This window comes from Vombatus ursinus, unplaced genomic scaffold (genome assembly GCF_900497805.2).
Source record: "Vombatus ursinus unplaced genomic scaffold, bare-nosed wombat genome assembly UNPS02014768.1, whole genome shotgun sequence".
Classification (NCBI taxonomy): domain Eukaryota; kingdom Metazoa; phylum Chordata; class Mammalia; order Diprotodontia; family Vombatidae; genus Vombatus; species Vombatus ursinus.
In genome coordinates, this window is record NW_020954546.1 from 25,959,229 (window position 1) to 25,969,752 (window position 10,524).

The following is a 10,524-nucleotide window of genomic DNA, read 5'->3' on the forward strand; positions in this document are numbered from 1 at the left end:
ATTGCATCGCTGAGAAGAGCTAGGTCCTTCACAGCTGACCGTCTTACAATATGGCTGTTACTGTGCACAGTGTTCTCCTGGTTCTGTTCATTTCACTTTGCATCCATTCATATAAGTCTCCAGGTTTTTCTGAGAGCATTGAGCTCGTCATTTCTTAGGGCACATTAGTACTCCATCACAATTATATACCACAAATTGCTCAGCCATTCCCCAATTGATGGGCGTCGCCTCAGTTTTCCATTCTTTGCCACCCTTGGGGAATTCTTCCCCCCAGCCTCAGGAGTTGGTCCCTGAGTACTTCTCTTTCTTCCCTCTAGGACAGAGCCCCCTCCTTCGAAGCAGCAAGCCTCACCACTTCCTCCTGGGCCACAGCCACAACACCAACTGGGTGGAGTACAACGTGGAGGGCTGGCGGAGCTATGCCAAGCAGAACCCAGCCATGCAGAATGCCCCACGGCTGCTGCAGGACTCTCAGAAGTAAGTCCCCCCCACCTCGTGGCTCCGTGAAGGGCCGTGGGCTCGCCTGGGGGCCTGGCAAAGTGTGCCAGGGGCTTCTTTTCCCATGGGGCGCCCCAGACGTCGGTGGGATGGGTCATTCCCACTTCCTACAGTGCCTGGCACACAGTAAGCACTTAAGAAATGTTTGTTACCTTTGTTGTTGGCTCCCGAGTGGCAGCAGGAGAAGTTAGTGCCAACCACAGATGCTTCAGAAGGCTCGTGGTTAGCCTTGCCACAGAGGAAGCCGCTGGAGGCCTGTGAAATTTAAGTTCTCTAGTTAAGGGAGGATCATGGGATACAACTCGAAGGTTTCACAGTTTGAATCTCTCCCCAAAGCTGGGATCTTGCAGCGCCCCCCCTCCCCCGCCCCACACAATTCCTTCTTAACCAGGGGTCCTCCAGGATTTGGTGGACGGATTTCACAGGGTTCCATGGACTTGTATGGGAAAAAAATACCATCTACATTTTCACTAACTTTTACTGGTTTAGCATTCCCTTCCGTTATTTAGAAGCATTATCCTGAGAAAGGGTCCCTGGGCTTCCCTGAACTGTCCAAGGGTCCGTGTTACAAAAGGGGTATGAGACAACTGACAGCAGGTGAGGAAAAGGGAACAAACATTGATATGACACCTACTGTGTGCCCAGTACTGTGTTAAGTGCTTTGCAGTTATCTCGTTTGATCCTTACGACAAGTAAGTAAGGGAAGTAGCTGCTGTGATTATCCCCATTTTACAGTTGAGGAAACAAATAGGGTTAAGTGACTTGCCCAGGGTCACACAGTTAGTAAGTATCTGGGGCTGGATCTGAACTCAGCTTCCTGACTCCAGGCCAAGGGCTCTATCTCCTGTATCTATCACCAGCCACCTCTGACCTGGGATGGGCATGGCCTGATGGGAATTGGTGCGGCATAAACATCCCTTAAATTATAATTCCAGCATCTCTGACTTGGCTTGTCCTATGGTTCTGGGTCCCATGGGTCCCCTCCCTCTCTGTGTAGGTTCTATAGGTGGTTCTACTTTGCTTTCCTTTCCAAAATCCTAAGGGGAGAAAGTATCATAAGAAGCACTTATGGGACTCTGGGAGACCTGGGTTCTAATCCTGCCTCAGACACTTACTAGCTTTGTGACCCTGGACAAATCACTTCTTTATTTGCCTCAGTTTCCTCATTTGTAAAATGGCCTCTGAGGTCCCTTCCAGCCTGCATTGAATAAAAAGCTTTCCTGGGGGGCCTGTGATAGGTCTCATGGCCACTTTGTTTTGGCATCCACAATGAAGAAGTGAAGAGGTGTTTGTTAAGTGATTTTTAGGTGCCAAGGGCTAGCGGATGGGGGTTGGGATAGGGGCTGCACCAGACGTTTATTTCACTAGTTTAGAGACCTCCCTGGGGAAGGAGCTCCCTCTACAAATCCACTCCCCTGCAAATTATGGTCCTGGAGAATAGGGTCCCAGAGCATTGAGAGGTGAAGTGAGTTGCTCTCAGTCCCCACTGGCACCTGTGTCAGAGATGGGGCTCGAACCCAGGTCTTCTTGGCTCTCTGGACACTGCTGTACAAATGCAGAAGCAAAGAGAGTCCCTGCCCTCTGGGAGCTTCCATTCTAACGGGGGGGGGTAGCCAGGGGTGGACACTTTGGTCCTGAAAGTTACCAATGGCAGGGAGGGATTGAGGAGCAGGTTTGCACCACCCGTCCAGGCACAGTGGCAGAGTTGATATGGTGATGTAATGTGTAGTGCTTGGTGGTGGTGGCGGCAGGGGGTGGTTCCCAAGCTGTCTTCCTATGCGGAGGATAGACGTTGCTCTCCCTCCCAGCCAGACTGGCTCACTTGCTGTTTCTCATGCATCGCATTACATCTCCTGCCTCTGCACCTTCCCCTGTGTCTTCCACTTCCCACCGTCCCTTGTTCCCGTTAAGGTTCGGGCCAAGCGCCATTCCTAGGTGAGGCCTTTCCTAATCCCCACCCCCTGGCCCCCCCCGCCAGATGTTAGTGTTCTCCCCCATCCCCCAAACTGCTCTTTGTTTGCACTGGAAATGTAGTGTATGCGTTCTCTCTGTGCATGTTGCTTCCTCCCGGTGGGACGCAAGCCCTGAGCTGTTTGTCTGTGTCTCCCCGTGCCTTGGCGAGCGCCTGGCCCTGGAGCCCTGATGCTTGACCGCCCCTCCCCTGTACTCTGCTAGGAAGGTCATCAGTAACCTGTTTGTGGGCCGGGCCGGCAGCGCCATGGTGCTGTCGGGCTCCATCGCGGGCCTGGAAGGGGGTTCGCAGCTGGCGCTTCGCAGGGCCACCAGCATGCGAAAGACGTTCACCAGCGGCGTGGCCGCCGTCAAGAAGAAGTCTCTCTGTATCCAGATCAAGCTGCAGGTGGTGAGTGTGCCCTAGGGCTTTGGTCTCGGCCGCTGCGTCTCGAGGCACCCTCCTCCTTCTCCTCCTCCCCCCCCTTCCCCTGTCAGCTCAGTATCCACCCTGGAGTGACAGGGGCCTGAGGCCGTCTTGAAGCAGGGGCTCCCCGGGGTCCTAGTCCTTGATGCTCACCAGTGTGACTGGGTCACTCCCCTGCTCAACGTGCTCCTATGGCTCCCTATTGCCTCTAGGATCAAATACAAACTTCTCAGCTTGGCATTCAAAGCCCTTCACAACTCGTCCCCAGCTGACCTTCCCAGGCCATTATACTGTCCTTCATGGGGCCTGAGGTACGACCACAGAGGCCTTCTTGCTGTCTTCACACATGATGCCCAGTTTCCTGCCCTCATGCCTTTGCATGGGCTCTCTGCGTGGCCTGGAATGCGTTCCTTCTCATCTCTGCCTCTTTCAAAGCTCAGCTCGAGCTCTACTTTCTATTTCCATAGGCTCACTGAGCCAGAGAAGGCCATCTAGTCGAACCCCCTCACTTTACAGATGAAGAAACTAAGGCCTGGGGAGACTTGCCCAAGGTCACACAAGTATAAGCCTCAGAGGCAGGATTTGAACCCCAGGTCTTCTGACTCTGCTATATGTCCCATAAGACTTTTCCTGATGCTCCACCCTGCCTCAGCCAGCCTCCCCTCCCCACCATGTTACTATGTATTTACTTTGCTTATACTTTGTATCATATGCTTAGATAGAATATAAGCTTCTTGGGGGCAGGGACTGTTTCATTTTTGTCTTTGTATCTAAAGCGTCTCGCATAGGGTTTAGTGTATAGAAGGCGCTTAATGAATGCTGGTGATTTGATTGACTGAAGCTATATCCCAATCTAAGCAAGCTGGGGGCAGGGCTGGACAATGATAAGGTCCCAGTAGCATGGTGCTAGGAGGTAAGGAGTTTAGGTTATTTCCTGCCTTAGCATCTCCTAGCTACATGTTCTGGGGGCAAGTTACTGAGGCTTTTCTAGGCCTTAGTTTCCTCATCTGTAAAATGGAGCATAATCATAGCTACCTTTCCTCCCTCCTAGGGTTGTTTTGAGAATCAAAATGAGATAATGGGTGTAGAAGTGCTTTGCAGGCCATAAATCACAATATATTGAACTTTTAAATCTTGTTCTCATTCATTTTTTTTTTTGTTTCCAAATATCCAGATATAATTTCCAAATACATTTCTCACCCTCTCCTACCAAGTGAGCCATTCCCTCATAAGGACAATTTTAAAAGAAAGATGAAAAAAAAAAATTGCATTTCAGCAAAACTAACCAGCACATTAATTGTGCCTGATGGTGTATGCCACATTCCATAGCCATAGTCCCCCACTTCTGCAAAGAGCGGACATAGCAAGCAATCTTCTCCACTCTTTTCATTTTGTTTTGTTTTGTTTTGTTTGGTCTAGGCAATGGGGTTAAGTGACTTACCCAGGGTCACACAGCTAGTACGTGTTATGTGTCTGAGGCCGAATTTGAACTCAGGTCCTCTTGACTCCAGGGCTGGTGCTTTATCCACTGTACCACCTAGCTGCCCCCTTTATCCTTTATTTGTTTTGTTTTGTTTCTTGTCAAAATTCTCCCCCCCCTTTTTTTTGTTATGCAGTGGGGTTAAGTGACTTGCCCAGGGTCTCATAGCTAGTGAGTGTTATATGTCTGAGGCTGGGTTTTGAACTCAGGTCCTCCTGACTCCAAGGCTAGTGCTCTATCCACTGTACCACCTAGCTGCCCCTTCTCAACTCTTTTTGGGGGACCAGGCATGGTCCTTAGAGTCATTACACAGTGTGCTGTTACATTTTTTTAATTCTTTCTGTTTACATGGTTGGTGTTATTTTGCAGTTTCTGCTTGCTTTTCTCTATTCTTCCGAGTCCTCATTTCTTACAGCACAGTAATAGTTCCATTATTTTCCTGTGCCACAAATTTGTTTAGCCCTTCCCCAGGTGACGGGCACCTGCTTCGTTTCCAGTTCTCCACGACTAAGTGCTGGGGCCACAGATAGAAAATCGAGACAGTCCCCACGCTCAAGGAGGCCACATTTTAATTGGGGGAGACGTGCCGTAAAAGACTCGTGTTCACATTCACGTTCATGGCAGATGGAAAGGCCAGGAAGTATTTGGGCAGGGAAAGCAGTAGGGTAGATGCAAGGCCCCCACGGACCTGGAGGGCAGTGTCAGGGCGGATGGTCTTCAGCTGAGAGGATAGTAGCTCCAAGGGTCAAAGTGGGCTGTGAGATCTCCCCAGCAGATGTAGGAAGATGGGACCCAACATCCAGCTGTCAATGACTGATGGGAGCTGGGCAGCGGGACATTGAAGACTTGTCTCACCCGTTAGATTGTAAGCTCCCTGAGAGCAAGAACTCTCTTTTGCCTCTTTTTGTATCCCTGGTACTTAGTGTCGTGCCTAGCACATAGTAGGTACTCGATAAATGTTGACTGATCGATTCTCCTGGACAAAGGTAGAAGCTGGCAACGACTCCTGAGGGTCACCCGCTCTCCTTCCCTCCTGCAGGATGCCCTCATTGACACTATCAGGAAGTCAAAATTGCACTTCGTTCACTGCTTCTTGCCAGTGGCTGAGGGCTGGGCAGGTGAGCACCGCTCGGCCTCTTCCCGTCGGGTAAGCAGCAGCAGCGAGCTGGACCTGCCTCCTGGGGAGCCCTGTGAGGCTGGCCTCCTGCCGCTGGATATCCCCCTGCTGCGGGCCCAGATCCGCGGCTCTCGTCTCCTGGATGCCCTTCGCATGTATCGCCAAGGTAGGACCTTTACCCTTCTGCCTGACACCTCCCTCCCCACCTGGCTTTTCCCCTCCCTCTTCCTTTTCCTTCCTTTATTTCCCTACCCTTCCTTCCTGGCGTCTCTCTCCTCCTCCCTCCCCTAGTCCTTCCCTTTCCATCACTCTCTTCCCAGGTCCTGACTCGGCCTCACTCCTATCCCTCGCCTCCTTCTTGGTACCCCTCCTTTCTTGTTTTTCCCTTCCCAATTTCTATCCCTTCTTTCCCTCTTCCATTTCTCCTTCTCCCTGCCAGTTCTTTCTTCCTTCTCTCATGCCTCATCCCTACTTTGTCCATCCATGGTAGATGGAAAGCCGGGTAGTACTTAAATTCTGACAGGGAAAGCATCAGGACCGATGGCAAGGCCCCAAGGACCTTGGGGAGCAGTGTCCTCTGCCAAGAGGATTGTGGGTTCAAGAGTTAGAGGTTTAGGGGCAGCTAGGTGGCACAGTGGATGGAGCACCGGCCCTGAAGTCAGGAGGACCCGAGTTCAAATTCAGCCTCGGGCCAAACACTTGACACTTACTAGCTGTGTGACCTTGGGCAAGTCACTTATCCCCAGTTGCCTTAAAAAAAAAAAAAAGAGGTTTAGAAAGGAATTGGGCTCTGGGATATCGCCATCAGAGCTAGAGATGTGGGGGAGCAGTGTGGGGCTGACAGTCGGCATCCTGCCCCTGGGGGGACCCTGCTGGCTCTCTCTCTTCCTCCTTCCTTTACGCTTCCCTTTCCCAGGTCATCCTTCCCCTACTTCGTTTTACCCCTCCTTTCTTTTCTCTTTATCTTCCTAGGTCTTGTTTTTCTCTCCCCTGCTTCTCCCTATCCCTGTTTGTTCTCTTCTCTTCCTTCTCTCTTTCCTCATCACCCCACCTCCTTCCTTCGTCACTCTTGTCCCCTATTCCCATCTCTCCTCCCTGTCTCTCCCAGTGTAAAGGATCAATGTCATTCCAAAGCTCAGTAACTTCACTCCGGATTTCCAGTGACAATAGTTGACCTAACTAGGGTCCTGTGGATTGGAGCTGTCTCTCAAGTCAGTGGGTGTTGGTGGGTCAGATTCTAGCAGCGAATAAGGGGGGAAAACCTGTCTCTAAATAATTAAAATTCTTCAGAAAGGTCAGGTAGATGCTGCCCTGTTTAGTAATCCCTTGGAGTGGTGGGGGGTGGGTGGGTGGGTGTGGACAAAGGAATTTGTTTGTTCGAGGTGTTTCCCTTTTGCCTTTGCTCAGGTCTGAGTGGGCACGGGCAAGTAGGTTCCCCAGTCCAGGGGCTAAGGTCGTCCTTAGCCTTCTGACGTCATGGGTTCAGAGCTGTAGAGGTAGAAGGATCCTCGAGGAGCATCTGGTCCAACCCCCTCATTTACAGAGGCAGAATCTGAGGCCCGGGAGGTGATGGGACTTGTTTGAGGCCACACAGCTGGTAACTTCACAAGTGGCTTTTGAACCCACCCACTGCGGGCCGAGGGAGGTGCGAGTGCGTCTCTCCACCATACCATTCATAACCCTTCTCTCAGCAGCCTGGGCCTCAAGACAGGGACTGCCTTTACTGCTCTGAATAAATCATTGATCTGTCCCCATGTCTTGATATGGAGTTGGTGTTTATTATTTCAAAACCAGATTGTTACCGCGCTGAACCAAAATCAATGTACTTTACTCAAACAAGCGGGTCGATGAGGCTGGCGGCAAAGGGGGGCCTCCCTCCTCCTCCTGGGGCCTCGTGAACCATCCATCGTGCTGATGATTAATTAAGATGCGGGCATCTGCACCCGCTCTCCCAGCCCATCAATTTAATTGCAGTTCAGATACAATCAATAGCTTGCTCCATCCTAGCCCCTCCGAGGACCCTGGCCTCCCGTTTCAGTTATCAGGCACATGCATCAGCCTCATTCCCAAGTTGGATGGCTGCCCAGCGCCAATTGTGAGCTCCAGGGCGGCTTACCTGCCCGCCTGTGCTCCTGCCCCCGCTGGCATCACGCTCACAGGGTCCGGTTTCCTCCACACTCTCACACCGTTCTCCATCAGAACCAGTGGAGGTTCCTGGCTGTGTGACCTTAGATACCGGGTGTGACTTTTAGGGGTTGCCTTGCCCTTTCCACTGCCTCTAATTGGGGCTAAATCCTAAAAAGGAGTGAGAAAGTCCAGACCGATCCCTGTGGACGAGTGTTCCACAACCTGTTTGGGTTGGCTAGGCTAGGAGCCAAAGCCTCCTGGGAAGGCCTTCCTGAGGTCCAGCGTCAGTCTTTCCTCCTGCACTGTAAGCTTACTTCCTCCTCGGTCCTTAATAAATATGGAAGGTAACGCATCATAATCCCCCACTGCTTAACCTTAGATCCATGATGTTTTTAAAAAAAAAAAACCAACAAAACATTTTTAATAGTTATATTTTAATAGAATTGGTTTCCTTTGTTAGCATATGTATTTTATGCATTTAAAAGCATTATTCATGAGGGAGTTGGATTACATGACCTCAGAGGTCTCTTCCAGAGCACCTGTAAAGGCAGAGGTTCTGGGTTCAAATCTCACCCCGGGTACTTGATACCTCTTTGACCTTGGGTGAATCTCTTCTTTGCCTCCACGGGCCTCAGTAGAGGGCGTTAGACCAGCCAGGCTCTGAGGGCCCTCTCGGCTCCAGGCTCATCTCCTCCCACACCAGGGCACTGCCTCTCCAGTGTGTTCCAGGCAGGCATGACCTTGATGTCAATATGGCCCCTGTTCTCTTCTTCCATCTAGGGTATCCTGACCACATGGTGTTCTCGGAGTTCCGGCGACGTTTTGACATCTTGGCACCCCACCTCACCAAGAAGCATGGGCGCAACTACATTGTTGTGGATGAGAAAAGAGTATGTTGTTTTCCTCATTGTTTGTCCCCTTTAGGGGTGTGTCTGACACCCCGAGACTCACTTTCCCCCCCACGGAAGGGGGTCCCGTCTGCTCATCTCGGTTTGTTGAAGGCACAATAGGAGAGGCCCAAGATGCGGGCTAAGCATTTGGTTAGAGGCACTGGGAAGAGAACGGGAGAACCTTGTTGTCTCCGGTGGGCAGTGATGAGGTCGGCCTCTTTTCCTCCGAGATGTGGAAAACCCATCGAAAAGTGTGTTGTGTTCTCCCCTGTCAGAACCGATATCTCCAATGTCCTGCTGATTGATAACTGAACTCTGTGGGCCTGCGCTGAGCGTCAGTTGCCCTGGTTTCTGTAGCAAGCAGGACAGTGGCGTTCGGGCATCAGGCCTAAGGGAGAAAGTCTGATGCTTCAGGGCCTCTGACATGGGCCTTTAGGGACAGCGAAACCAGAAATCCCCTCTGAAGGCCTAAGTTTGGGCTCAGGGTCTTGAAGTGACCAGCCACATGGAAGGGATAAGATGCATGGGACAGGGGGAAGGCATAGTGCCTGGCTCACAGTAAGTGCTTAATAAATGCTTGTGACTGATTCTGAAGTCAGATGACCTAGGTTCAAATCTTTCCTGTGATGCTTACTGTCTCTGTGATTCTGGGCCAGTTATTTAACCTCTCTGTGCCTTAGTTTCCTCCTCTGTGAAATGAGATGTAAAATGGACTACATGGTCTCTGAAATTCCTTTCAGCTGTAAATGATCCTATCCATCTATCAGTCAATCAGCAATCATTTACTAAATACGTACTGTGTGCCAAGCACTGGGCTAAGTGTTGGGTGTACAAAGAAATGCAGAAGCCATTCCTGCCCTCCAAGGACCACCCCCCACTCTCCAGCCCTGGGAGGCACCAGTCGGGGCTCCCCTGTGGCTGGCACCTTGCAGACTCTGATGGCCGACTTACCATGAAGGCCGGCCTCTGGCTTTACCCCCCCAAAATGCATTGATGGGCCCTGGAGCACCTTGGCTGAGGGAGGGAGGGGCCCCGTGTTTAGATGACAAGAAGTCCCATCTCTCTGCTCTTAGTGCCTTCATGTGCCCCGCTCCCCCACTGCACTGCCTTCCTTTGCTGGCAGAGCCCCCTCCTTCCCAGAGTGGGGGTCAGGGTACCCTGATAGCTTCCACCCTTTCTCTCCAGGCAGTGGAGGAATTGTTGGAGTCCTTGGACCTGGAGAAAAGCAGCTGCTACATGGGCCTGAGTCGGGTAAGCTGACCCTAGAAGCTTGATAAGATCCCCCACCCCCGATGCTACTCTCTCTGCCCTCCTTTCCTTCCCCTTAGCCGTTCTGTCTCGCCAGCAGCATCCCCCGCCCCTCGCTTGCCCTGTCCTCAGGAGTGCCCAGGGAACAGCTTCCACGTCCTGCCCGTGTATCTGAATAACTGGATTATCTGGTGCCTTGAGAGCAGTCTGTGATGTCAGGCGAGAGTGGGCACAGGGCAACCTTGAGCCTGGGCTGAGAAAGGAGGCAGGAGATAGAGGAGAAGCTAGGCTCGGGAAAGGGGAAGAGGGTGACAGCATGGTGCCCCAGAGGACAAAGCCCTCTTTGCCTGAGCTGGCTGGGCACCGTGGTTGCCGGGGTCCCACAAGCAGGCGGGACAGGAAGAAGCCTGTGCGGCTGCCTTCCCACAGGCTGAATTCCTCATGTGGATGGAACGTGTTGGGTAAAAGGCTGGGCACGCCCGCCCCCGGGTGCCAGTCTGCCGCCTTCCCTCCTCGTCAGAGAGCCAGCTGCCTGCCCTTTGCCTAGCACTGACCTGCCCATCGTCCTCCAAGTATGTGGGCCAGGGGGCCGGGGGCAGGAGGTGGGCAAGCCAGGAGCCGGAGGAAGAGGGGCCTAGGACCGCCTTCCCAAGGCCCGGGGGGGAGGAAAGTCCTGACACTGGGGATCTGTCCAGAGCCGAGAGTGGCATTGAAGGGGATAGTAATGAGGGAGCTTGGCAAGGGGTGTGTGTGTGTGTGTGTGTGTGTGTGTGTGTGTGTGTGTGTG

General features: G+C 52.1%; 1 protein-coding gene across 11 annotated transcripts in view; it reads left to right on the forward strand.

Annotated features, from left to right (window-relative positions):
* MYO18A (myosin XVIIIA) overlaps positions 1 to 10,524 on the forward strand; it is a 158,616-nt gene that overhangs the window by 104,636 nt on the left and 43,456 nt on the right. For all 11 annotated transcript variants that reach the window (XM_027861955.1, XM_027861948.1, XM_027861951.1 and 8 more), the window contains 5 exons: positions 318 to 477; positions 2,674 to 2,860; positions 5,395 to 5,638; positions 8,380 to 8,489; positions 9,675 to 9,740. In XM_027861955.1, coding sequence (XP_027717756.1) covers positions 318 to 477; positions 2,674 to 2,860; positions 5,395 to 5,638; positions 8,380 to 8,489; positions 9,675 to 9,740 — 767 coding nt within the window. The remainder of the gene's footprint in view (positions 1 to 317; positions 478 to 2,673; positions 2,861 to 5,394; positions 5,639 to 8,379; positions 8,490 to 9,674; positions 9,741 to 10,524) is intronic.